This window comes from Myripristis murdjan, chromosome 24 (assembly GCF_902150065.1).
Source record: "Myripristis murdjan chromosome 24, fMyrMur1.1, whole genome shotgun sequence".
NCBI classification, from domain to species: domain Eukaryota; kingdom Metazoa; phylum Chordata; class Actinopteri; order Holocentriformes; family Holocentridae; genus Myripristis; species Myripristis murdjan.
In genome coordinates, this window is record NC_044003.1 from 4,735,129 (window position 1) to 4,758,408 (window position 23,280).

The 23,280-nt window shown below is 43.8% G+C and overlaps 2 protein-coding genes across 2 annotated transcripts; one reads left to right on the forward strand and one right to left on the reverse strand.

Moving 5' to 3' along the window:
* Positions 1 to 5,883: 5,883 nt before the first annotated feature.
* On the forward strand, positions 5,884 to 10,007 carry LOC115356075 (protein CEBPZOS). The gene is made up of 4 exons (XM_030047079.1): positions 5,884 to 6,062; positions 7,761 to 7,878; positions 8,003 to 8,047; positions 9,903 to 10,007. The coding sequence occupies exons 2-4, from the start codon at positions 7,761 to 7,763 to the stop codon at positions 9,983 to 9,985; spliced, it is 246 nt and encodes an 81-aa protein (XP_029902939.1). The 5' UTR covers positions 5,884 to 6,062; the 3' UTR covers positions 9,986 to 10,007.
* Positions 7,882 to 22,893, reverse strand: cebpz (CCAAT enhancer binding protein zeta). Its single transcript, XM_030047077.1, has 17 exons — positions 22,653 to 22,893; positions 19,464 to 20,959; positions 18,340 to 18,571; positions 18,092 to 18,245; positions 17,245 to 17,333; positions 16,098 to 16,151; positions 15,867 to 15,969; positions 14,885 to 14,944; positions 14,459 to 14,525; positions 14,233 to 14,339; positions 13,713 to 13,773; positions 13,385 to 13,572; positions 13,158 to 13,208; positions 12,374 to 12,466; positions 11,705 to 11,769; positions 11,024 to 11,105; positions 7,882 to 10,201 (listed from the first exon to the last, which is right to left on the reverse strand). The coding sequence occupies exons 1-17, from the start codon at positions 22,857 to 22,859 to the stop codon at positions 10,026 to 10,028; spliced, it is 3,285 nt and encodes a 1,094-aa protein (XP_029902937.1). The 5' UTR covers positions 22,860 to 22,893; the 3' UTR covers positions 7,882 to 10,025.
* Between the last annotated feature and the right edge of the window lie 387 nt (positions 22,894 to 23,280).

Below are 23,280 nucleotides of genomic sequence, written 5' to 3' on the forward strand. Positions count from 1 at the left end.
AACAGCCACCTTAAGTCACAAAAAAGGTAAAATGCTGAAGAAGAACACTGTCAGATGTCATCAGACTGTTTGTGATGACACGTTTGTCATTTAGTATTTATTTTTCTGTGAAACCTCGTTCCCCTAACCTGCTTTGTCTGCGTCTGCCTCTGTTAGTGATTTACTAAATTTCCCAGAACCACCTGAACTCAGCCTGTCTGGTCGCTGCAGCATTGCATTCTGGTCCGTCTGCTGCTCCTCTCTATCGGTCTCTGCAATGGATTTCTCCTTGTGTCATTGTTGAACGTCAGTGCAAAATAAAAAAGATGAAGGCCTCGCTCTTTAACCCCAGAACCTGACATTTACCTTCAGTGTTTGAGATCTCCAAAACATCTGCTGATGTCAAATTGCATCGGAGCGGCTGGAAACATCTGGAAGTGACGTCACCTCGTCCACAACTGGCCAGGAGATACTAGATGGAGCCAGAACTAGAAGGTATTTTGACGTCGGCTCTGTTTACCAGTGTCAAAGGGTTTGGTGCATCTCCGTTTGGACAAGATGAAGGACACACTGCACTTTGACGGTGTCACATTACTGCAGGACACCGCGTCAGCATTTTTTAATATGTTCAGTGTGGGAGTTCGGTTTGAGCCGCCTGTCCTCCACAATGCCTGTGTCATCCTGCCACAAATGCATGCTGGGAATTCCCCTTTTTGTTGTCTGCGGTCTGCAGTCTGCAGGCTGTGTTTACCTGGTGCTGAATCTGAAAGGACGACGGGACAGGCGGCGCGAGAGAAAGTCTGGCTCAGTTTTTGTGTGGGACCACCGTGCTCTCTACACACACACACACACACACACACACACACACACACTCGATGTGTCGCGTCTTTGTGGACGTCAGAGCCCTGAATACTTTGTCTGCAGTCTGAGTGGATCGAGTGAAAACTGATACTGTCAGGCAGCGGTGGAGAGAAAGGTGTTATCAGTGAGGGGAAAAAATGATTCACTTAAGTGTCACAGTTCTTATTGTTAAAGATGTTTTAATTGATTTTTTATAATGACACCGATTTAAAGTAAAGTGACCTCTGACCTCCAGATGTGTGAATGAAATGTGTGAATGTGTGAATGAAAATGGGTTCTCTGGGCAGCCACAGCTCTCCCCTTTGCAGACACGCCCACCTTCTGCTAATCCCATGCACTTTGGGCCCCAAAGCCTGCAGTCCACATGTGTCCTTGTGGCCTGTTGTAAAATGGTGTGTGTGTGCAGACTGGGGCCTAAACAGTCTTGGAGCTGCATCAGTTGGCTTTGACTGGAAAGCTGAGACTCTTGTGGATTCAATGAGCCACCCTCAACCCCATCAAGCCTTCTCCCTGATGCAGACTTTGTTGGTCTTTGTACCTGTTGGACTGGTTAAGAGTGATCGTTCAGTGGTGTGATAACGTCCTAATCGGCTGCTGAAGTGCTTAGATGTTCAGTGCTTTTTGTATTGGGGCCTGGGGGCCTCCAAGGGTCCTTGAGGGGCCTCTAGGGGGTCCTGAGCAAAATGAGGAAATGTTTTATTTCATTACAATTTAAGTATGAGATTATTTTATCATAATATTGTAATGTCACAACTTTGAATCTATTTTCCAGTGTTCAAATTTGACATCTAAATGATTTAATACCTCTAACAGACCAAAATATCTTTCTATATCAGGATCGCTATTTAGCGGAATCACTTAAAATGAGGGTCAACAGATTAATGAAATCAAAAATGGCGGTGTAGCACATGAAAAGGTTTTAAACCCGCTTTAATTTTGTAAAAGTACTGACAGTTAAAAGCTAAAATTTTACTCAAGTAGAAGTAAAACTACTTGTGTATGAAATCTGCTTTGGAAAAACGGTCTCATCCACATATACTTGGAGAAATGTTTTTACACAAGAGAACAAATCTTATATATAATCTTCCAGACCTTTGAGGATGTGTTATTGAAACGATTTCTGCTGTAGCTGCTGGAAATATCTGGACTTTAAACCAGTTACGTTCGATCAGTTAAGAAGAAAAACGCACCAGATGGACCCAGAAGTGAAAAGTACAAAAACCAATAGTTGTTTTCAACCGAGTTAAAGTGTTTAGACGGACGTTCCCTTTAATATCAGCACTGGCTCCACCTGTTGCAGACTCACAGGGAGGCAGAGAGCCGTCCCGAGTGAAAACCAGTTTAATGGGAGCTTCCTGGATCCGTGACAAAGCACCCGGCCAGCAAACACCAGCATCCTGTTTGTCTTCCTGGAGCCCGGCCCCTCCCAGCTCCTCATAAATGGCCGCTCATTTTTTTTTTTTCTTTACAGTCAAACCGCAACGGACACCGGCGCGGCCGCACCTCATCAGCCTCCAGCTGCTCCAGACAAACATTCCCGTCCCGCTCATAAAACCACAGAGGGGCGGGTCTCCCTCTCCGTGGGGGAGGAACGAGGACAGGTTCCTGGTTTTCCTCAGAGCAGACGCCTTCGTTTGTGTTTTACCTCTGCAGACATTTCTCAGAGATGCTGCTCTGCAGGCAGAAATAACTAGAAAGCAAAGCAAAGTGCGTCCCTGTGCCAGCACGATGCAGTGCCCACATGTTGCATCGTCACTAAAAATCAGTCCCACCCCCTGCAGCATCCCTCTGTGGCCGTCAGGTGAGACAGGTGAATCAGTTCTTCCTTGTTAGGGTTGTCACGATACTAGAAATCCAGTAGGCGATACCAAAACCAGTGAATTTCCACGTTTCTCAATACCCGTTTCGATACCACAGTAAAAAAAAAAAAAAAAAAAAGATAAGAATAAATCTCATTTCCTTCATCATACTCTCCTCTATTAAAATCTGTTGCACATTGAAGCCTTCAAGTGTTTTAAGCAAACAATAAGTCTGTGCTTAAATAACCTTTAAGATGCAGTGTCCAGCAGAGACATGACAAAAATATTAAAATAATAAGTAGGCTTATATGTAATTGGAGAAAGAAATAACAGTTTAACAGGAAACTTCGATGGCACTGTTTGCATATTTTGTTTTGCAAATTCATGAGTATCGACTGAGCATGAAGCATCCGCCTCAAACACAAACTCCCTCTGTCTTTGTTTGTCTCTTCTTCTGCGCACACTTGAAAGAGTGTTAATCATATGTATAGCGCCCCCGTCAGTTCTGGGAGAATATGTTACGGCCCACTGAAGGCTAAATCTAAATAAATACTAAATGTAAATGAATCCATCAGGTCTCGACAGTGCTGTAGAAAAAATGGTCCATCAGATTTTTGGACTATTGGCGTTGACTTGGCACCAAAGTAGTTTTTGTGAGAAGCCACGCCCACTGCCACGCCCCACTTTGGCCAGTCGGTGCAAAAAGTGAATCAGTTCTTCTGTGTCCCAGGAACAGCCTCCCCACCAAATGTCATGCAAATCTGGCCATAACATCTTGAGATATCCTGATAACAAACAAACAAACAAACAAACAAAAACAAACAAACAGAAGGGGGTGAAGACATAACCCCTGTCCAGCTCCATCACTGGAGGTGATTATTATATCAGTTGAATTGAATCTCAGTGGCAGGAATCAAACGACAACCACGTTTCAGATCTGAGGGCGAGCTAAGAGGCAGAGCTGACTCAGCTCAAAGCGTAAATGAAAAAATATTTATTTTATAGAACCAATTCTCTAAAAAAAAACAAAAAAAAAAAACAAAAACATTTTGAGGGGCTTTAAGACGTGGAGCCTCCGTATTTCCTAAAGAAAATAATTCCTCGCTGAATCATGTGATCCAAACATGGCAGCCCCCAAATCTGCTATATCATCATCTCATGTCAGTACACATAAAAACACACTCCAGAGAATAAACATTCATTATTATCTACATTAACGTACAATCTGTGGTCTAAACGTCACTGATTGGTGATTAATAACCGTGATGCTGGAGAGTCAGCAGGCTTGTGTGGCAGTTTGAACTCTGAAGCCCCTTTATTGATTACTAATTTCCCCTCAGGGATCAATAACATATTTCTGATTCTGATAGGCTAACCAGCTAACCCGGCCACATCAGTGCTTCATAATATTAGCTTCCTCTTCCTCAGTGAGCTTCAGCCCCATGTTATTTAGCCACAGGTTCTTTTAGCTTAACTCAGCCAATCAGCTTCTCTCTCTCTCTCTCTCTCTCTCTCTCTCTCTCTCTCTCTCTCTCTCTCTCTCTCTCTCTCTCTCTCTCTCTCTCTCTCTCTCTCTCTGTGTTTGCAGAGGTGAAACTCTGCTCGGCCTCCTGCTGTAAACTGCTGTGTGTGAGGCTCAGGTGAGCAAATATTGTCTGTGAGTTTGGATTTCTGTGGCGTCCGGTTAACACGCAGCAGCTGCCGGCTCGGCTGGGAGTTCAGCAGCGCTGCATAAAGAGCCTGGTGCCAAAAGTACATTTCCATCATTTAGGGGGGAAAAAGGGGGATACCTGCTGTTGATGTTACCTGATAAAGGCAGCAGGTCACTTCATTACATCATAAACAGTTTTACAGACCAAATCATCCTTCCTCGGGAGATTTTGGTGAATTTCAGGCCATGACTTTGTCCTCCAGAGTGGAAATGTAACAGAAGTTAGAAATTAGCTTCAGAAAAGCAGCTCCTTGTATTCCTCCTCTCCTGCAGAATTCTTAAAATATGTCAGAAGTGACAAAACGCCGTCACTTTCACAGGCTCTTCACTGTCCGCTTCATTTCATTTGTGTGGTGCAGAATCTGTCAGAATCAGTCATGTCTTCGCTCAGCTCTTCAGGACTCAACAAAAGCTGAGTGACTGTTCCAGTGACTCTTGTGCACTTTGCAGATTTTACAGTGTATTATCATCAGGTGGTTTGGTTCCAGGGTCATGACTCTTTTTTCTGCACACAGAGCTGCAGCTGTCTGTTTGTAAACTGCTGCCATGCAGCTGCTTCAGGCTGACGTGTGGAGCACAGGCCACTGTTCAGGCTATAAATATGGTTTGCATTTGTAATTTCTAATTTGGACTGAGTGTGTTTACTGCATCATGTGTATTTATAGTACTGAGCTGTTGGATGCTTGAATTTCCTCTGGGATCATGTCTATCTATCTATCTATCTGTCTGTCTGTCTGTCTGTCTGTCTGTCTATCTAAAGAAATGTTTTCACGCAAATGAAATAATAGTTGTGGAGTTGGTTGATAAATTAAGAGGAACTGTCAGGCTTGTACAGTTTATAGTAGCAAAATGATTCATATTGAATGAATTTAGGACAGAAATGATGAAATGCATCTGAAGTTTGAAGACCCCTCCTCTCCCTCTCAGCTGAGACACACCTGACCCTTCAGCCATGCAGGATTTTACTGTGTCACACTGTGAGCACAGCGACACCTAGTGGTGACGTGCTGCCACAGTCTGCCACCTGTGGAGGCTGTAAGATCACAGTGGCTCAGTTTAAAACATCTGAATAATAGAGGTTAGAGCTTTAAACTGCAACACAGAGGGCGTCGAACCCGAGCTCCTGCAGAGTCAGAGCCCATAACCTGCTGCCCATCAACCTGCAGCACTACAGACAATATAACAACACTACAGTATGACTTATTACTTTAGTATTATGTTACAAATACACACTACAACTTATTTCTTTGTATTATATTACAAAGATTTTGGTCACATGACATATTCAACACAGTAACTTACCTGCCACTCAAACCTGCTGCATTTTAGTAATTATTAGTAATTATTTCACACAGCAGGCCAGTAGCACAGTTTTATTACAGTTATATAATATATAAAGACAGTAAATTGGTAAATAAATAAATGAAGACCTCTGATACAATAATACTATGTAGCATTTTGTTGCAAAGGTGAAGTCACAACGTATACTTTTACAATGTACAATGCGGAGCGCTGTTTTTGGGCCGAGCGAGCTTCCGTACGGAGGAAGTAGCGTGTCAGTTTTGGTTTTACAAGAGCGACCCATGTGCAGGACAAGGACACGGATCCTGTGTTGTTAGCTGAAATATTAAATCTAGCTCTGTAGGTTTTTATTTATTTCTACTTAAGTGTTGGATGGTTATCCGCAGACTTCCTCCAGCGTCAGTCGGAAGGTGAGTCAAAGATGTGAGACCAGGCAGAGCCGTGTGACCGTCCAGAGGCTCAGCAAGCTGCTTACACACTAAAACTTACGTTCAATTCTGCAGATCCAGCTCTTTGCTTATAGTTTATCATTTCAGTGCAAAATAAATTATGCATATGATCGTATTACACTGAGCTGGGGCTGTTTGAAGCGCCGTTTGCGCGTCATTTTGCAGGGAAATTGAATGTAAAGCAGATTTGAAGCCGCAGGATCTGAAACACAGGCTCATCTTTAAGAGGCCACTCACACTGGCAAGTTTGATCCGCGCCCAAGCACGATTACCCTTAAAATCCGGATTCTTTGACCAGTGTGATCGCTCCGTATCGTGCTTGAATACAGTACACTTCCCCCGCTCTGGCACGGTTGGAAGGGGTGTGCTTCTGCACGGTACGGGCGCGTACATGAGCACATGCACGGTCACGCACGCAGTGCGCGGACGTAAATCATGCAACTTTCCTCCTGCCTCTGCAAAACTGTTTAATGTGCGCAGCGCGATTACCGGCGAATGGCCGCGTTGCGCAATCAATAATCAACCATGTTGTCTGTGTTGCTGTCCGTTGTGCTGCTGCAACCGCGTATAAACAAAAGTCGGTTTATAATGAAAGTACAGCAGTCTGTGTGCGGAGATCCGGCAGACCTGGTGCTGGCCGGCACCGCGTCGGCACCGGCCGGCACTGGCCGCGGCACCGCGCGGTGTGCGGCCACCCGGTCACACGGTCAGCCGGATCTGACAGGTGCCGCTCCGGCTGTCAGCTGGACCTTTCTGAAGAAGGAGGAAGTTACCTCCGAAACTGTCAAGGTAAATAAACATCCCATGTCTGATTAAAAGGACCAAAAACGTTTTTTAGTTAAAAGGAAGACATGATGTATTTGAACTACATTGATTTATAATGACGTCGGGCCATGCCTGTTGTTGTCGTATTTCAACGTGATGACGCGCACACCGGGGGCAATCGTGCTTGGGCGCGTTTGGGAAAAAGGTAATGTGAGTGCAGGCCAGCCGGGGACTGGGGAGGGGGGGATTTTGGCTTTAGCACGATACGGGCTCAAACTTGCCAATGTGAGTGGGCCCTAAGAGACCCTGTGGAAGAGCTCCATTGACTGTAAATGGGAGAGATATTTTGATATGGAAATAGAAAATGTGACTGAAATGGGAAAATGAGTTGTCATTGTTACACATTGTGTCTGATTTATGGTTATTGTAGTTTTTATGAGTGTAGAGCAGAGAGGACTGACTGTTTCCCAGTTAAAAAGTTAAAGAAACGCTGTATTTTTGTCCTGCTTGACAATATTTAAAGGATACTCATTTGATATCTAATATTTGTTGTCTGATTAATGAGTTTTTGTTAAATCTGACTCATGCCATATAAAGTGTCAGCAGCTCTGTGACGCAGTGACCCATAACTTAAACTTTGAAATCTTATTAAAAACTGAGTTTGTGTTGAAGCAGTAAAACTCTGAGGTTCATCACTGCCTTTAAAATGAAGAATTAAGTCCCCCCCAAAAAAACATGAAAAACTAAAATGAGCACAGAAATCAAAGGTCCCATGAGGTTTTCCAGACCTCCCGGCCTGACCGGACACCTGACAAACACCCACATATCAGCATTATGTTACATCCCTGTACATTTTGAGGTTAATATTAATTAATTAATTAATTTATTTATCAGATGCCTCCCAAACCCCTGGAGCCTCTGGCCAAGAAGATCTTCAAGGGAGTGATCGCTCTGGAGCTGCTGGGCGTCTTCGGGGCTTACACTCTGTTTCACAAGATGAACACGAGCCAAGGTATCCATAAAAACCTTTTTTTAATAGGAAATAATAAAATCAAACACATTCAGGAACACGTGGATGTTTCCACAGGTATACACACACACACACACACACTGACATTTTCCATCTCTTCCTCCAGATTTCAGGAGCACCATGAACAGGAAGTTTCCGTCTGTTCTGGAAGGTAAAGCCTGCAGGTGGACTTTTCCCCAGTTATTATTTATTTTAATCAGGATATGAGCCTTCTGATGCCAGACAAAGTTTAAATAAGAAATAAAAGAAAATTAGATTTTCACCGTTTAGAGGAAAAGTGGAAAAAGCAGAAGGTGACACTTCCAGAAAGATTAAAAACATGAACACGTGTTATCAATCAAACAAGTATCTGTCTTTAAACCTTACAAACAGCTGGAGGACAGTCTGATCATTGATTTAAGACTTTTACACTGAAATGCCTCAGCCGTTCATGTCACATTTCCATGTTTTCTTGCCCTTATTCTGAAAGAGACAGTATTCCTGCTCAGCTTTTGCACGGCTGATGAAGAGGAAAAGTCCCAGCTAATATTCCTGTTTACATGCAGCCGTGCAAAACTCAGACCGGTGCGACCGTGTGAACACAGAAAACATCAGTGTGGTGGTGTTTGCTCAAAAACCAGCTGATATCCAAGTCTTGGATGATAATGTTGAAAAGGAGGAGCGTTTCTCCTTCCTGTCAGAAATGTGGAAGCTTCTGTACCCCGGCTGTAAAAACTGCTGTCCTGGTGGTGTGTTCAGAGCTCAGAGCTGAAAACACGACCAGAAGAAGCTCCTAAAGCCTGAAAAATGGCCTGATTCTGAAGATCCAGACAGAATGTGCTGTTTACATGAGCCGTGTCACATTAGGAATACTGTCATGTTCGGAATAATAGTGGAAAATGAGTGTGTCTGTAAACCTGCTGGGGGTTCTGGTTTTGAACTGGAACCAGTGAGCAGCTGATGAGACCAGGCCAGGCGTCTTACCTCTCACTGCTTTCAGTACAGCCATATATGAATCTCCGAATATTAGCACAGGGACGTTCCCTCCCGACACACCGGTGAGAGTCTGGCCTTTCTCCTTCAGAAAGTAGCATCACAGGTGTTTCTTTGCTTTGCTTAGTTCAGAGTGAGCGTCACTGTGCTGGAAAAGAAAAAACACCAAACCAAACACACTCTGGTGCTTTGGGCTTGTTTTTGGTCGGCTGGCTTTTTAGGAGCCGACTGGAGAGAGAGAGGCAGGACGATCAGACTCTCAGAGCGACTGACGGCTGCAGAAACACGTCCCAACAAAACAAATAATTAAACACCAGTGAAGCTCGTGAGGCCTTCAGGGTTCCCACTCTGTACAGGAAATAATTACCCAAGATGTTCAGGAACGTATTCAACAGGTCGTCTTCACTTAGAGTGACTCACATCAGCCAAACAGCTCAAAACCGCATGAAATTGAAATTTTAAATATCATGTTGTCAGTGTTGTTTACATGTAAAATAATAATAATAATAATAATAATTCACACACAAATGTGTTCATTTTGCGTGTTTTTGTCCCGTTCAGTCGTCTGTATACATGACGAGTCGGTGTAAACGGGGCGTCAGCGGCTAAAAATGTGAATATCTCAGCTGAACGTGACAATTTTCCAGGATCTCGTGACTACTTCCAGGATATTTGATCTGTTTTGGAATTTTCCAGGAAAAAAAAAATCTAGAAAACGAGCTTATGAGTTTCCAGGATTTCCAGGTTTTTCTGGACGTGTGGGGACCCCGGGCCAGTAATTCAGCTAATTAAGGCATCAACTACTGCAGCATTAATATAAACTCTGTAGCAAAGCAGGAACGAGTTACACTAGTTTGAAGACAATATTGTTTCTTATTAATTTGCACATTTATGCAGAAAAGTGTTACAAGGTCCAGTCAGAGTAAAGATCTGAGCTGCTGGGAAAATAAAAAATAAAGATGATAATGTCTCTGTAGATCAGAAAACACAGACTTCCTGCTGACTGACCCTCCTCCTCCTCCTCTTCCTCACAGTGTACTATCAGTCCAACGAGTGGGCGGGGATTTACGGCATCCGTGAGCGAGACCGCGAGGCCTGGTCAGCCAAACAGGACTGAGGAATAACAAAAAAAAAAAACACTCGTGGCTCGAGCGATGCTACTTCCTCCTCTTCTTCCCGAAGGTCCGGCTCCCCGCCTTCGCCCTGCCGAATGTTTTGCTCTTGCCGAACGTTTTGCTCTTGCCGAACGTCGCCTTCCTCCGGCGGAGCGTCTTGGCGTCGCGGCCGTGGATCCAGTCGTCGCGCTGAGCCTCCCACTTGAGCTGCTTCAGACCTGCAGAGACGACGGGAAGGGCGGTGTCAGCGTTCAGCCTTTTTTTTTTGTTTGTTAAATTATTAGATGAAATATGGAAATACAGAAATGTTGTATAAAATGATGCTGCTGCCTTGAATTCACAACATCTGCACCACAACTGTTGGCAAAACTCCATTGTGTTTAAACATGTAATCACTTTATGTCATGTCATTTCCACTGAGCAAACAGGATCTAGAAATTACATTTTTTTCCAGTGGAGGAGGAAAAATATCTGTATAAAAAAAGCCTTGAAATGTAAGAGACAAACTGGATGTGAACCAAGCAGCAGATCTTTACTGGATGTGTGTGTTTTCTCTGTGCTGAGAAGCTGCTGATCCTGGCTAGCATCTAGCCGACTGAATAAATACTAAGATACACCGACTGCTGGGCTTTAAGTTAATATAAATGAATATTTTACTTGCATCCTTAAGGGGTTGGTGTTGCTCTGACTGTCACTCTGGCATGCCGCCTGTCTATATCTGAACGTCTATAATGTTTTTAAAATCTACTCTGGCTGCTAAGAAAGAAAACAACGTCACATGACCTCCACTTCCTGTCAAACAGAGCATCTCAAACAGTGACATCATCCTGCTCCAGTGGCTGTGAATTAAAATTTCAACCAATAAAACCTTTAAACGTCCTCTCTCATCCACCTGTCCCTTCAAAATAAAAGTGTTTCTCTCCGAAACTAGCATCCTGGTTGGTCTGCATGTGTGAGCGATGCTTCCCTGCACCGTGTCCCGCCCAAACTTCCTGTTTCAAGTCCATCAGGTGAAAAGGGTGAGCTGATGGAAATCCTACCTGCTTTGTCCGTGTTGGCCATGGCGTTCATTCCAATGTTGTCGAACTTGGCGCCGGCGTTCTCGTCCAACATGGATCCAAACTGAGAGGAAAAGAGAGAAAAATGTAAACGAGGTGTCAAACCAAACCCTGGGGCGGCGCCACATGGACAAAATCAAACATTACAATATTTTTGACCAAACACCTCGATACTGATATTTATATGTCTTGTTGCAGACTGGATTATTCTGGATCGTGATGTGACTGATGTGATTTTGGGGCTATGATGAGAGAAAACCAATGATATGTTTTTGTTCATGCCCTGTAAATCTCTGTATGACTTATAAATGTATTTTTGCTTAGTAATGTGTTCTCATCGGTTTGCTTTTGTAAACTCCCTGGAGACTGAAATAAAACAAAAATTGGTCACAAGAAAAAAATAAACAACTGGTATTTTATGCCTCTGCATTAGAGGAAGTATGGATTCATTTTGTTGACTGATTGTAATTTGTTTCTTATATCCTGCTACAACTAGACGGAGCAGATACAGAGAATAACAGTGACACCTAGTGGCTGAAAGGGTAAATAACCGTTATTTGCCCTTTTAAACTGAACAGGTCATGTGAAGTGAAGCATCGGGCTGCTGCTCCGCCTCTTCTCATCAGATAAACATGTTCCTGTGTTTTCCTCTGATCGGCTCACCTCTTCAGCAGAAGCAAACACAGCTTCGTCCTTCCTCTTCCTCCTCTTCTTCCCCAGTTTGGAGCCTGTGGACGAGCAGCAGCGATCAGAGAGGCGCCTTTCAGCTGAACTGACACTGAGAGCCTGTTTCCACCAGGCAGCAACGTCCGTGTGTTGGATCCCTTACTTTGTCAAACACTGTCAATTTGAAGTTGGACGTTGCCCTCTGTCCATTTTACTTTTCTGTTATTTTTCTGCTACAAAAAAAACAAAAAAAAAACGAGCTGAGCCTGTAATAATTTATGATGTGAAAATGTTTCCAGTAATTGACGGGGCATTAAAATTAGACGTGAGTGAGCAAGAATGTCTTTCTGTTAAATATCATTTTGTTTAAATTTTTTTTTTTTTTTTTGAGTGGAATGAGGACCAGCAAATGAAGAATTTCTCTGTGCACTGTAACTGTGTTTTACAAAACTCTCTGAGCCTTTGATCTTTACAAATGGAAACAATACGAGCTCATTTGCATACAGAGCGGGAAAAATCGTGGTCGTGACGTGGGAGTCGCACCTGAACCTCGAAACGCTGACTCAGAGCTTCAAGGACCAAACAGGCCCATCAAATCACAACAGGACAAACTCATTTAGAATATAAACGAACTAAATTAAAAGTAAATTAAAACAGAAATGAAACCTAAAGATCCGGAGAAGTCCAGTTCCTCTGCTGACTTCCTCTTGCTCCTCTTGGTCGGAGGCGTGACGTCTGGCTCCTCGTCGTCGTCTGAACCTTCACAGGGAGCAGCCACAAAATTATAAATTTACTTTGAGCAGTTTGTGAAGAAAACAGCAGATTAACATGATTTAACCCTCTGAAACCCGGGAGCCTGCGGGTGGGATTATATTCTGAGACATTCTGGCTGGTGTCTGTCTTCTTTCTTTCTTTCTTTCGTGTTTTTTCTCTTTACAATTTTGTGGTATTTTTATGGATTTTTAAATGATATTTTCTCTATATTTTCTTTTAATCTAATTTATAAAAACCTCAATATGTATGTAAATTATTTTTTTCTAATTTGTTTTTACAAATTTTTCTGGTATTGTGGACTTATTTCTCATGCCAGAATTTTGGTAATTTTCCTGGTAATTAAAATAAATAAATAAATAAATTTCTAGTAGTTTTCTACTCATTTGCTATTCACTTTTCCCCCATATTCTTTTTTTTTTTTTTTTTAAAGAAATCAAGTAAATTTGCTCAAGTTTCAACGTTTTAACATAAACAAGTAAATCAATAAATCAATACACAAGGGCCCTCTGAACAAACTACCCTTCAAATTCATAATATATATATATATATAATATTATAGCTCTCGACATGCTGGTCGTAGCCTCAGAGGATAATTATTGCCATGATATATTTTATTTAATCCAATATATAATGAGATGACACTGTGATGTTAATTTGCACAAGCATCAACACTCACCACCAAACGCAGCTTCATCATCATCATCGTCTTCCTCCTCCAGCTCCGGCACTGAAAGAAGAAAAAGACAGAAACAGATGAGAAGACAGAAACTCAACATCAGGAGCTTCACTTCCACCACAAACCAGAGAGGAGGGACGGATTTCAACAGAACAAAATCCTGAGCATTTATCAGTTAAAAGTCATCAGACAAATTCTGACCAATTCTGACCAAAGGAACTATGAACCTTCATCATCATCGTCTCCGTCAGGGTCCATGAACGCGCCTCCTTCCTCCTCCAGCTCGTCTCCGAAGTCTTCCTCGTCCATGCTGCCCAGAGACACCTCCTCGTCGTCCAGGTCGTCCATGTCCGAGTCGTCCAGGTCCGAGTCCGACTGCTCGCCGCCTTTCTTCCCCGCCTTGCTCTTCACGCTCCTGACAAACGAGGGACGACCGACACTTTGGTTAAAGAAACACCAGATCCAAAACCGCATCTACAAATGAGGCTTGTGAACGAAAATAAAAGGAAATAAAGTGTAAAAAACAGGAAAAAAACAGGAATCCTTCAAACTGACCCGGCAAAGTCCAGATTGTCGTCGGGCAGGTCGGGGAAGTAGCTGTCTCCCTCGTACGAGTCTGGAAATCAGAGTCAGACCAAGACGTGAAGTCACAGGCAAAAGGTTTGAAACCAGTTAATAAAATCTAAGTTTATTTAAACACCATTTTCCAAACAGAGCTGAAAGACAAATACATAAATAAATAAATAATAATAAAAAAAAAATCACTGACTGAAAGTGAATGCATTTTATTACATGAATTAAAAATCAAGTTATAGTGAGTTTTGGATGAAAATGCAGTGCAAATAATTATGTGTACATTTTTAAATTATCCTTATTCCGACACAGTAATAAGAATATTATAATATTAATAAATGTAGTGCACCACCACTGTTTTTACTGCGGTTTCTGATTCATTTTGTTTTGATTTCATGATCGTTTTGTGATTGAACAAAAGGTTCCTGGTTAAAATAAGCCCTCATGACGGCTGTGTGCGGTTCGCTCTGCCTCTCGGTGAATCTGGACTCTCTGGACTCACCGAGGATTTTCTCAAACTCGTCGTCGTCCACATCCTCCACGCTCTCGTTATCGCCGTCTCTCTTCGGCCGGCGATGCTGCTTCTCCTGCTGACGCTTTTTGAAGAATCTGCCGGGCGGGTAAACAAGACAACAACAGCAAGTAGTTTAATTTCAAGAGCAAATCACACGCTTCTGATTTCATTTCGTAAATCGTTCCTGAGTGACACAAAAACCGTTTGTCCTCACCGATAGAAGAAAACTTCGTCCACGGGAATCTGGCTCTCCTCTCTGGACAGAAACTCCTCGCAGTTTACTGACAAGACAAACACAGACACTTCACTAATGAAACTCTGAGGAGAAATGAGATTTAAAAAAAAAAGAAACCTACTCGCAGCAGATTCTGTTGGAAACTCTGAAACAGCAAAACTGGTTCTGATAAAACTCCGAAAACAAAACGTCAACAGCAAACCTCAGAGTTAAAGCTCATTTCTGTACACATGGTTCACGGTTTGCATCTGCTTTTCTGAACAAAGTCTCACAGTTTCTAAACTATAAACCCCCCAAAAACAAGGAAAAGTCTTTTTATAAGAATCCAAATGTCTGATAGGAGTTTGATAACAGACGCCAACTTCAGTTTCATTTAAAATAAATAAATAAATAAATAAAATTCACCTGGCAGAGAGCGGCTGGACAGTCTCTGTTTGGGCTGCATTCCCGTGGCGATGGAGTTCGCTGCGGATCAAAAACAAAACTGATGAACAAAAAAAAGCCCACTTCCTGTCGGCATATGGAGGGTAAAAAACAAACAAACAAACAAACACAACAGCGTGCCGTCTCTAATAATTTCTCATTTCTAAATCCCAGACTTTTCCTGTGCAGCTCAACTTTCCTGCAAACTTCCCCCTCATGTTTTCCAGACTCTGTTCGACACACATCAAGTCATCAAATTCATTTTCCAGACTTAAATTATAAATTATAGCTATTATTATTATTGTTATTATTATTGTTATTATTATTATTATTATTATTATTATTCTTATACCTAAATTATACAGCCGAGTGGCTTAACTGATTTTAAGGTGTCAGATCTGATCGCCGACCTGCAGCATGAGACAGTTTTCCAGGCAAAGACGGGATTTTTAATTGACTTCTATTCATTCACCCTTTCCTTAATGTTAACCGTAAGGAACTGATGCCTTACCCTGACCTTACCCTGACCCTGACCCTGACCTTACCCTGACCTGACCCTGACCCTGACCTTAGCCAAGAAGTCAAAATGATGACTTAAAGTATGAAAATTCCTTCGCCTACTTCGTGAGAGGATTTTAGTTTCATCTTGGCCGTGTTCATGTTCACTTTGACCTTTTATTTAATTTATCTGCCTGCTGTGATGATTTCATTTCCCTCCAGGAATTAATGCAGTCATCCATCCATCTGTCTGTTCATCCATCCATCTGTCTGTTCATCCATCCATCTGTCTGTTCATCCATCCATCTGTCTGTATCTGAGGTCTGCGCTCTACAAGGCACATTTCCTGGATGTGTAATTTTTTAGAGAAGTATATTTTAAATTTGTCTGTGTGACGCTGGTTTGTTTCGCTCGGAGGTTTCCGGCACGCTGTGGGAATAAAGACAGGAAGTGAGCGGTGCGTTACGTTTGGCCTTCAGCTGTTTGGGGTTCCTGAAGACGAAGCGGTCCAGGAAGCGGATCAGGGTGAAGTCCTGCAGCGGGTCGCCCGAGTACTGAACGAAACCTCCCTAAGAAAAAAAAATACATTTAAAAAGAGTCGGGCTGAAGAGGCGACGTACTGTGGAGGAATGTTTGACACAAGAATAAACCGTGAAGGAAACAGGCTGGTGTTATTAAAACATGGAGAAAACTTCACCTGCAGGATCGTCTTTGCGAACAGCGCCACCGACGGGTGGAAGTGCAGCGAGAGCTGAAACCAGAAAACACGCAGGAAAATGAAACGAAGGAGCAAGTTTCCAGTTTCATGCACAAATCATACGACGGCCCATCAGGGCCAAAAGTCACAGAGCCAAGGGAGGCAGGGTGATAATCTGAGGGAGACAACTCAGAATTTACGAGATTAAAGTCGTAAATTTACAAGAAAAAAACTCACAAATTTACGAGACAAAAACTCAGAAACCGTTTTCCTTGTACTTTCATTTTTTTGTTGTTTTTTTTAAATTCTTTTTTTGGCCTATTCAGAAGAAAACATCACACTAATTATCAAGTTTTTTTTCCCTCATAAATGTACGGCTTTAATCTCAGAGAATTTTAGTTTTCTCTCGCAAATTTGTGAACTCAGAATGTAAGAATTTCCAAGTTTTTTCTCATAAATTCTCCACTTTAATCTCAGAGAATATCCCATTTTTTTCTTGTAAATCTACAACTTTAATCTCAAGAACTTCTGAGTTTTTTTCTTGGAATATTTTATTTTTCTCCCACCAACGGCCCTGATACGCGTCGTAAAAATTCAGATTCACAGAATGAAGGTTAAAAAAATGCTGTTTTGACACTTGACAATTTTTTTTCTTCCACTTTTGAGTCACGATGTCATCGTGGTCCAGCCAACATGATATTTTAAAGGGTTTTGCTGCCAGAACCCAAAATACTGCGCAGATATTCAGCATTTTGATATTTGACCATTTTCATGTAAAGAAAAATTCAAAAGTCTCCCGAGTCTTCAGCGTTTTCCCCCAGAATTTACTCGCTGTCAAAGTTGAACATTTAAAGGCTCTTAATCTGAAGAGCCTCCCTTAGAAAATCAATGCAGTGGTAATAAATTATTCAGTAAACGCCTCAACAGCTCAACAGCTTCACATCAGATTAGACCAGATTATTTTTTCAATGTCAAAACCACGGATTAATGTGGAGAAAACCCTCAAGAGTCATATTATCATGTCAAATTATATTTTATAATTTCACACCACGTACTGAAACAGAAAACCCCCTCATGGTTGTGAGGCTTCAAATTTAACTTTCCCCTCAGATTATAATCCCCCAGATTAGACGGTGTCTCTGCTCACCTGCTGCAGCTCCCACAGTGTGCTGTGGTCGGCTCCGCAGAACAGCGGGTTTCTGTGCAGCGGGTCGTACGCCTCGGAGCTCCGCCCTCCTGCAAACACACCGACCGACACACACACACACACACACACACACACACACACACGCACACACACGCTCATCAGTGTCAGCGAGGAGACAGACACAAGACGAACCCTCTTTAAACCATTTAACCATGGGACCTTTGCTTTTCATTGCCAATGGAAATAAACCACCAAACCCTAATCTTTACCTGCATGGACTCATTTCTCTCCGTGTGATTTTACTCCCTGAAGTGCCTCAGTGGCCGTTTGATTGTTTTGATTTATTTATTCTTTTTTTTTTTGCTGTTTGTTAGTTTGTTTAAGACAAATAGCCACTACAGTCAGAAAAACAGTGGAGGTGCCAGACTGGGACGGACGACAGAATCTGACAAAATCGTGGGAAATGTCCATCAGATGTCGGCTCACGAAGAATTAAATTCAGCTCTGACTGCTGAGATTATTTATTGCAAAATCATAATTATAATCCTCCCACGACGCAAAAAGCAGTTTCCACTAGAATCTGTTCTGATGGGAGAGCAAACGTATTCAGAAGTGACCACTCGACTGTTTCTCATTAATTTAATTTCATACTAAATTTGATGAGAAAAATGCAAATCCTGCAGCTAAACACCAAGTCAGAGAGTGTGTTCAGAATGTCTTTTGACTCTTTTGATGGTTGTGATTATAATTTTATGTAAAATAACTATTTTTGAGGTTGTAATTACAGAATTCAAAATCAAAATGTTGATCAGTAAAATTCACGCTGGCGTCCTCAAAGCTCACGCACCTTCCAGGTTCTGGTGGTGTACCCACGATGCCTTGGGTTTGGCCTCTTCCGCCGCTGCACTCATTCCTTCCTCCAGCTTGTCGGCGTCCACAAAGCGCTCCTCTTCATCCTCCTCCTCCTCAGCGAGGTCTTTGAACGTCTCCTCCTCTCCGTCCTATAAAAAAAGCATGAGTCAGCCTTGTTAAAACTTTCACATCCGAGCAAATCAAACACAGGATTCTGCTTTTTTGTCTCCGTGTGCCGCCGACCTCGCTCTGCTGCAGCAGCACCCGCAGGCCCGGCTTGGCCTTCATCACCTCCGACACGAGGAAGAGCGCCCCGCAGGCGAAGCTGGGGCTCTGCTCGCCGCTGACCTGCAGCAGCCGCTTGACGAAGGCCTTGACCCGCCGCAGGACGATGTCGGCCTTCAGCGACTTGTACACCAGGTTGAGGAACATGCTCTGCCTGGAGCACGACGACAGAGCCGGGTCCAGCAGCTTCCTGTCCAGCAGAGGGGGAAAAAAAAAAAAAAAATCACATCAGATATTTTTACACAGCAAAGTGAAATCCTCTGATATTCCCGGAGAATAAAACACATCACCTGACTCAGAAAAAAACCTCTAAAAATCTGATATTTCAAGAAATGACCATGATTGTATTTATTCAGTAATAAAAAAAAAAGATTAAAAATTGTTTAAAAAAATAATGAAGTTAGTTGATTTTTCCCCACCCTGACATGACAGTAGACAGGTTTCCATCCAAATCTATCGAAATTTTTAAGCGAATTTTGTCAAAATGCGCAAAAGAAAATGAGAATTTCTGCCTGTTTCCATTAGTTTTGTTTTGCGATTATTGAGAGGAGAGTGCGCCGTGAGATGATGTCATAAGATAGCGTCTGTGTATCGACTGAACAACAACAAACACTCAGCTGACACTCAACAGCTGATCAGGGACAGATTCCTGCTGAACTTGTCGGCTCTTGGGAGAAGTCTGGTTACTATTTTGGCAGCGCTAACTTCGTACCGAACCATCCTAGATAAGGAATAAGAGACTAATAATAATAGTAACAATAACTAATAATAAGACTGTAGCGTAGAAGTGTGACGTGGTATCCGGTCCAGTCATCGTTTATTCGCAAAACCTGTTTCCACAGAAAAAAGTCGCATTTTCTTTTATCGATATGCTGAGAAATCCACCCCCTCCAAGCGTAAAAACTTTTTTGCGAATTCTCGGCCGTTTTTCAAATTCCTGGCGTTTCCATCCAAGTTTTTTTTTCGCAATTTCTGAAAATGCGAATAAAAATAGGTGGATGGAAACCCAGCTAGTATTAGGAGGTATGTTCCTCAGAAAGACAGATTTGAATCAGCCAATAGAAACCCAGGAGGTGCTGTACCTGTACAGGGTGACGTAGTAGCGGTCGGAGATGGTCTGCTGCGAGTCCATCACCTGGAACAGCAGCATGAGCGCCTGCACAGCCGTGTTGAACTTGACCAGGTGAACCACCTTGAACAGCGTGTCCAGCTGCTCCTTCACCTTCTCGTCTCCGGCCCGGGCGTAGGGATACGCCCGGTTCACGCCCGACAGCAGGACGCTCAGCATCTTGGACTCCACGTCCTTCTTCTTGACGCAGGCGCGGAAGAACGAGAAGTAGATGGCGATGAGCTTGGCGGCGAGCTCGGCCTCGGCGTGGCTCAGCAGCACCTGGCTCAGGAAGCACACGGCGTAGTACTGCGCCTTGGGGCTGACGTTGGGCCTGAACATGAGCCGCTCCACCTCGCCGCACACCACCGCCTTCATGTTGGGATGCCTCTCCAGCAGCGTCTCCAGCAGGTACGTGGTCTTGGCCGCCGTCTTGTACTCGGGGTCGCCCAGCTTGTTGACCAGCTGGACGAGCAGCGCCCTCTCCTGCTCGGGGCGGCTGCACAGCAGCTCGTGGACGGTGCTCAGCGCCTTGGCCTTGCAGGCCGGCACCGTGTCGTGGCCGATTTCGTCCAGGGCCACCACGAACTCGGCCACCTGGTGCTTCAGCTGGTGCTCGAAGTACCACAGGATGAGGCGGCGGTCGCGGGCGTCCCTGTTGCCGCTCGCCTTCTCCTCCAGCTGGTCGAAGGGGTGCTGGGCGAAGGTGCGGAGCTTCCTCTGCTCGGGCAGCAGGTCGGACAGCAGCAGCTCCCTGAGCGTGTCCACCGCCATCAGGCCCATCCGCCGCCCCCCCTTCTTCTTCACCATGGCCACCAGGTTCTCCACGTGCCCCAGCGTGTGCACGGGAGCGTCCTGGATCAGCAGCGTCATGGCCGCCATCCGGTCGGCCAGCACGCCCGAGGACACGACGGTCTTCATCCAGGAGGAGTTGGCTCCCTTCTGCAGGTTCTTCTTGCTCCTGTAGAGCTCGGCCTCGGCCTCGAACAGCCGCCGGGCCAGAGCTTTGTACTGCGACACCAGCGCCTCGTCCTGCGGCGCCGTCGACCCCTCGGCGGCGTACTCCAGGTCGTGCCACTTCCCCCCGCTTTTAATCAGCAGCGTTTGTCTGGGGTGGAACTCAAACACGTCGGCGCTGAGTTTGGCCTTTTTCCCGGACGTTTCTTTGGACTTCTTTGCCTTCTTTCTGTCCGCCGCTCCCTCCTCGCCTTTCACCTCCGGCGTCGCTTTGGCCGGCCTCTCCTCCGCCGGGGCTTTCTTGGCCTTGGCCTTCTTGCTCTCCTTCTCGGCGGCGTCTCCGTCCTCCTCCGGCTGGTCCGTGACCACCTGCTGCCCGGCGTATGCCCGGATGCCCAGCTTGGTGATGAACTTCTCCAGCTCGCCCTCCTCCAGGTCGTCGATGGCTCCTTTCTTGCCGCCGTCGACGAGCTCGTTGGAGTCGTTGAGGCCGGCGAGCATCAGGAAGTCGGCCTGCAGGCGGACGAGGGCACAACATCACACACAACATCCCACCTGACCTCACAATCAGCTGATTTTCTCCTACATTTTCTCCTATAAAGCACTAAATGGTTTAGGGCCAAAATACATCTCTGATCTGCTGCTAAATTATGAACCATCCAGACCTCTTAGGTCATCTGGGACAGGTCTGCTTTCTGTCCCCAGAGTCAAAACTAAACATGGAGAAGCAGCGTTTAGTTTTTATGCTCCACATATCTGGAACAAACTCCCAGAAAACTGTAGATCTGCTGCGACTCTCACTTCTTTTATTATTATTTTATTTTATTATTATTTTTATCCTGTGTTTGTTACTCTTCCTTTTAGCTGTTCTCTCCTTGTTGATGGTTTTTACTGTTTTACTGCTCTGTGTTTTTTTTTTTTTTTTTTGTTATTTTAGGTTAGCACTTTGAGATTCTTTTATGAAAAGCACTTTACAAATAAAAATTTATTATTATTAAATTTATTATTTTAAATCACAGCTGAAGACTTTTCTGTTTGCCGCTGCCTTCCATTAGACCACATTAAGGTTTAATATTTTACACTGCACTGTAACTTTTAATTTCCTGTTCTATCTTATTCTCCTTTTAGCTTCTTTTTATTAATTGTTTTTATGTATGTTTTCTTGTGTTGCTTTTATATTGTTTTAATGCCTTTATGCTCTATGTAAAGCACTTTGAATTGCCTTGTCGCTGAAATGTGCTATACAAATAAACTTGCCGTGCCTTGCCTACAATATCTTTTTGCATAAGCAGTAAAGCCATGCACAATTTCACATTCATACTGTAGGAGTTACAGCTCCTCAAAGTTCACACATGTAGGTCCAAATTTTGCACTTTTTTATGGCATTTTTGAGCCTCATATCTTCAGTCCTACCACATGAAAACTTCAGGGCTGAAAAACAAACTTGAGCTCTGTTACAAACTGCAGCCGAGTCAGTTTTAAATCTGTTCTATCGCAATCTGAAGCCAAAATGTGAGTTTTCTTCAACCTGTTTTTTACTGTAACCAACTCTGAGCATCAATATGTTGGGAAAAATTAAAGTTTCAGCAGCAAAACTGGAGTGGTTTCCTGTCTGTGACACAGGGAGACAGAAACCAGCCTTGTTATCCTGAAGAAGTCATGTGTTTCTAATAATTCATCGTAGAAAACTGGACAAAGTGCATTTTGGGGGAACTTTTTCAGGCTCATATCAGCAGGTGGGACAGACGGCGGGCTGAAACAAGTCACGGCAGATGTCAGGTCTTGTTTTCAGCTCCATGTTCGACTACAACAGGCGGATTTTGACTCTTGCAAAATGTAAAATTGTAGTTTTTGTTAACTCTTGAGGGGAGTCTGAGCCGTGATGATGCTCTGGGAGTCTGACAGCTTCACTCTTGACTCTCAGTCTCACTTCACGGCGCTCAGCTCAGCTCTTCTCTCTTAATTTCTCTGTACTGCATCCACTTTACTTATTTTATTACTTGTGTTTAATATTTCTAAAGATATGTGTGTCTCTCCTCCAGTGTTGAGGTCTATTTTGTGTAGTTCTGTTGTTTGCAGTGTGATGTCTGGACAACCTGCAGCTGGACGAATTTACTAATTTGGGATCAATAAAGTCTGTTTATCTATAATCCAGTGACGTCATGATAATTAAGCCCAGCAGTAATGAGGAGTCAGGTAAACTCACCCTGGTCCCTCCGAGCCGCAGCACCTCGTCCAGGCTGAGGTCGTCCTCCGCCGGCGGCTCCGCTGCAGCTCCTGCCGCCTCCTCCTCCTCCTCCTCCTCCTCTTCCTCTCCTCTCCCCTCGGAGTCGCTCCCGCTCTCCGCTTCATGTTCCTCCGGCTGCGTTCTCAGTTTGTCCGCCGCTCTGCGTGGCTTGTGTCTCGGCGCCATGCTTGAAACAGCATGGAGGAAGAGGAGAGACACGTGACCCGGAAGGGAAACGTCAGGACGGCCGCAGGAAAAAAAAAAAAAATACAGAAAAGGTTTATTTATTTAATTCTTTTTTTAAATCACACCACTGGCTCTAAAGGTGCAAATTAAATTTTAATTTCGATAAATAAAATAGAATCTCGATGTGTTTTATTTATTTATTTATTTTTAGTTTTGCGCAAATCCGAAGTCACAGTTCAAAGGTCGTTCCCATCCAATCGAATCTTTCGCTCGCAGCTACGTAAGCGCTGCTCGTCCAATCAGACCGTTTGTTGTTCCGTGGAGGCGTCAAGCTAACAGGTGACCGACAGGGAACCGTTAGGATGGAACGGAAGTTTGTCTTCAAATTAAAAGCACGTCACGATGAAAGGGAAAAAATTGT

Coding starts and splice junctions, on each gene's coding strand:
- LOC115356075 (XM_030047079.1), top strand. CDS start 7,761: ATGCCTCCCAAACCCCTGGAGCCTCTGGCCAAGAAGATCTTCAAGGGA. Junction 7,879..8,002: donor CAAGATGAACACGAGCCAAG/GTATCCATAAAA, acceptor CTCTTCCTCCAG/ATTTCAGGAGCACCATGAAC. Junction 8,048..9,902: donor GTTTCCGTCTGTTCTGGAAG/GTAAAGCCTGCA, acceptor TCTTCCTCACAG/TGTACTATCAGTCCAACGAG.
- cebpz (XM_030047077.1), bottom strand. CDS start 22,859: ATGGCGCCGAGACACAAGCCACGCAGAGCGGCGGACAAACTGAGAACG. Junction 14,526..14,884: donor GTCCAGCCGCTCTCTGCCAG/GTGAATTTTATT, acceptor TTGTCTTGTCAG/TAAACTGCGAGGAGTTTCTG. Junction 11,770..12,373: donor GGACTTCTCCGGATCTTTAG/GTTTCATTTCTG, acceptor GCTCGTCCACAG/GCTCCAAACTGGGGAAGAAG.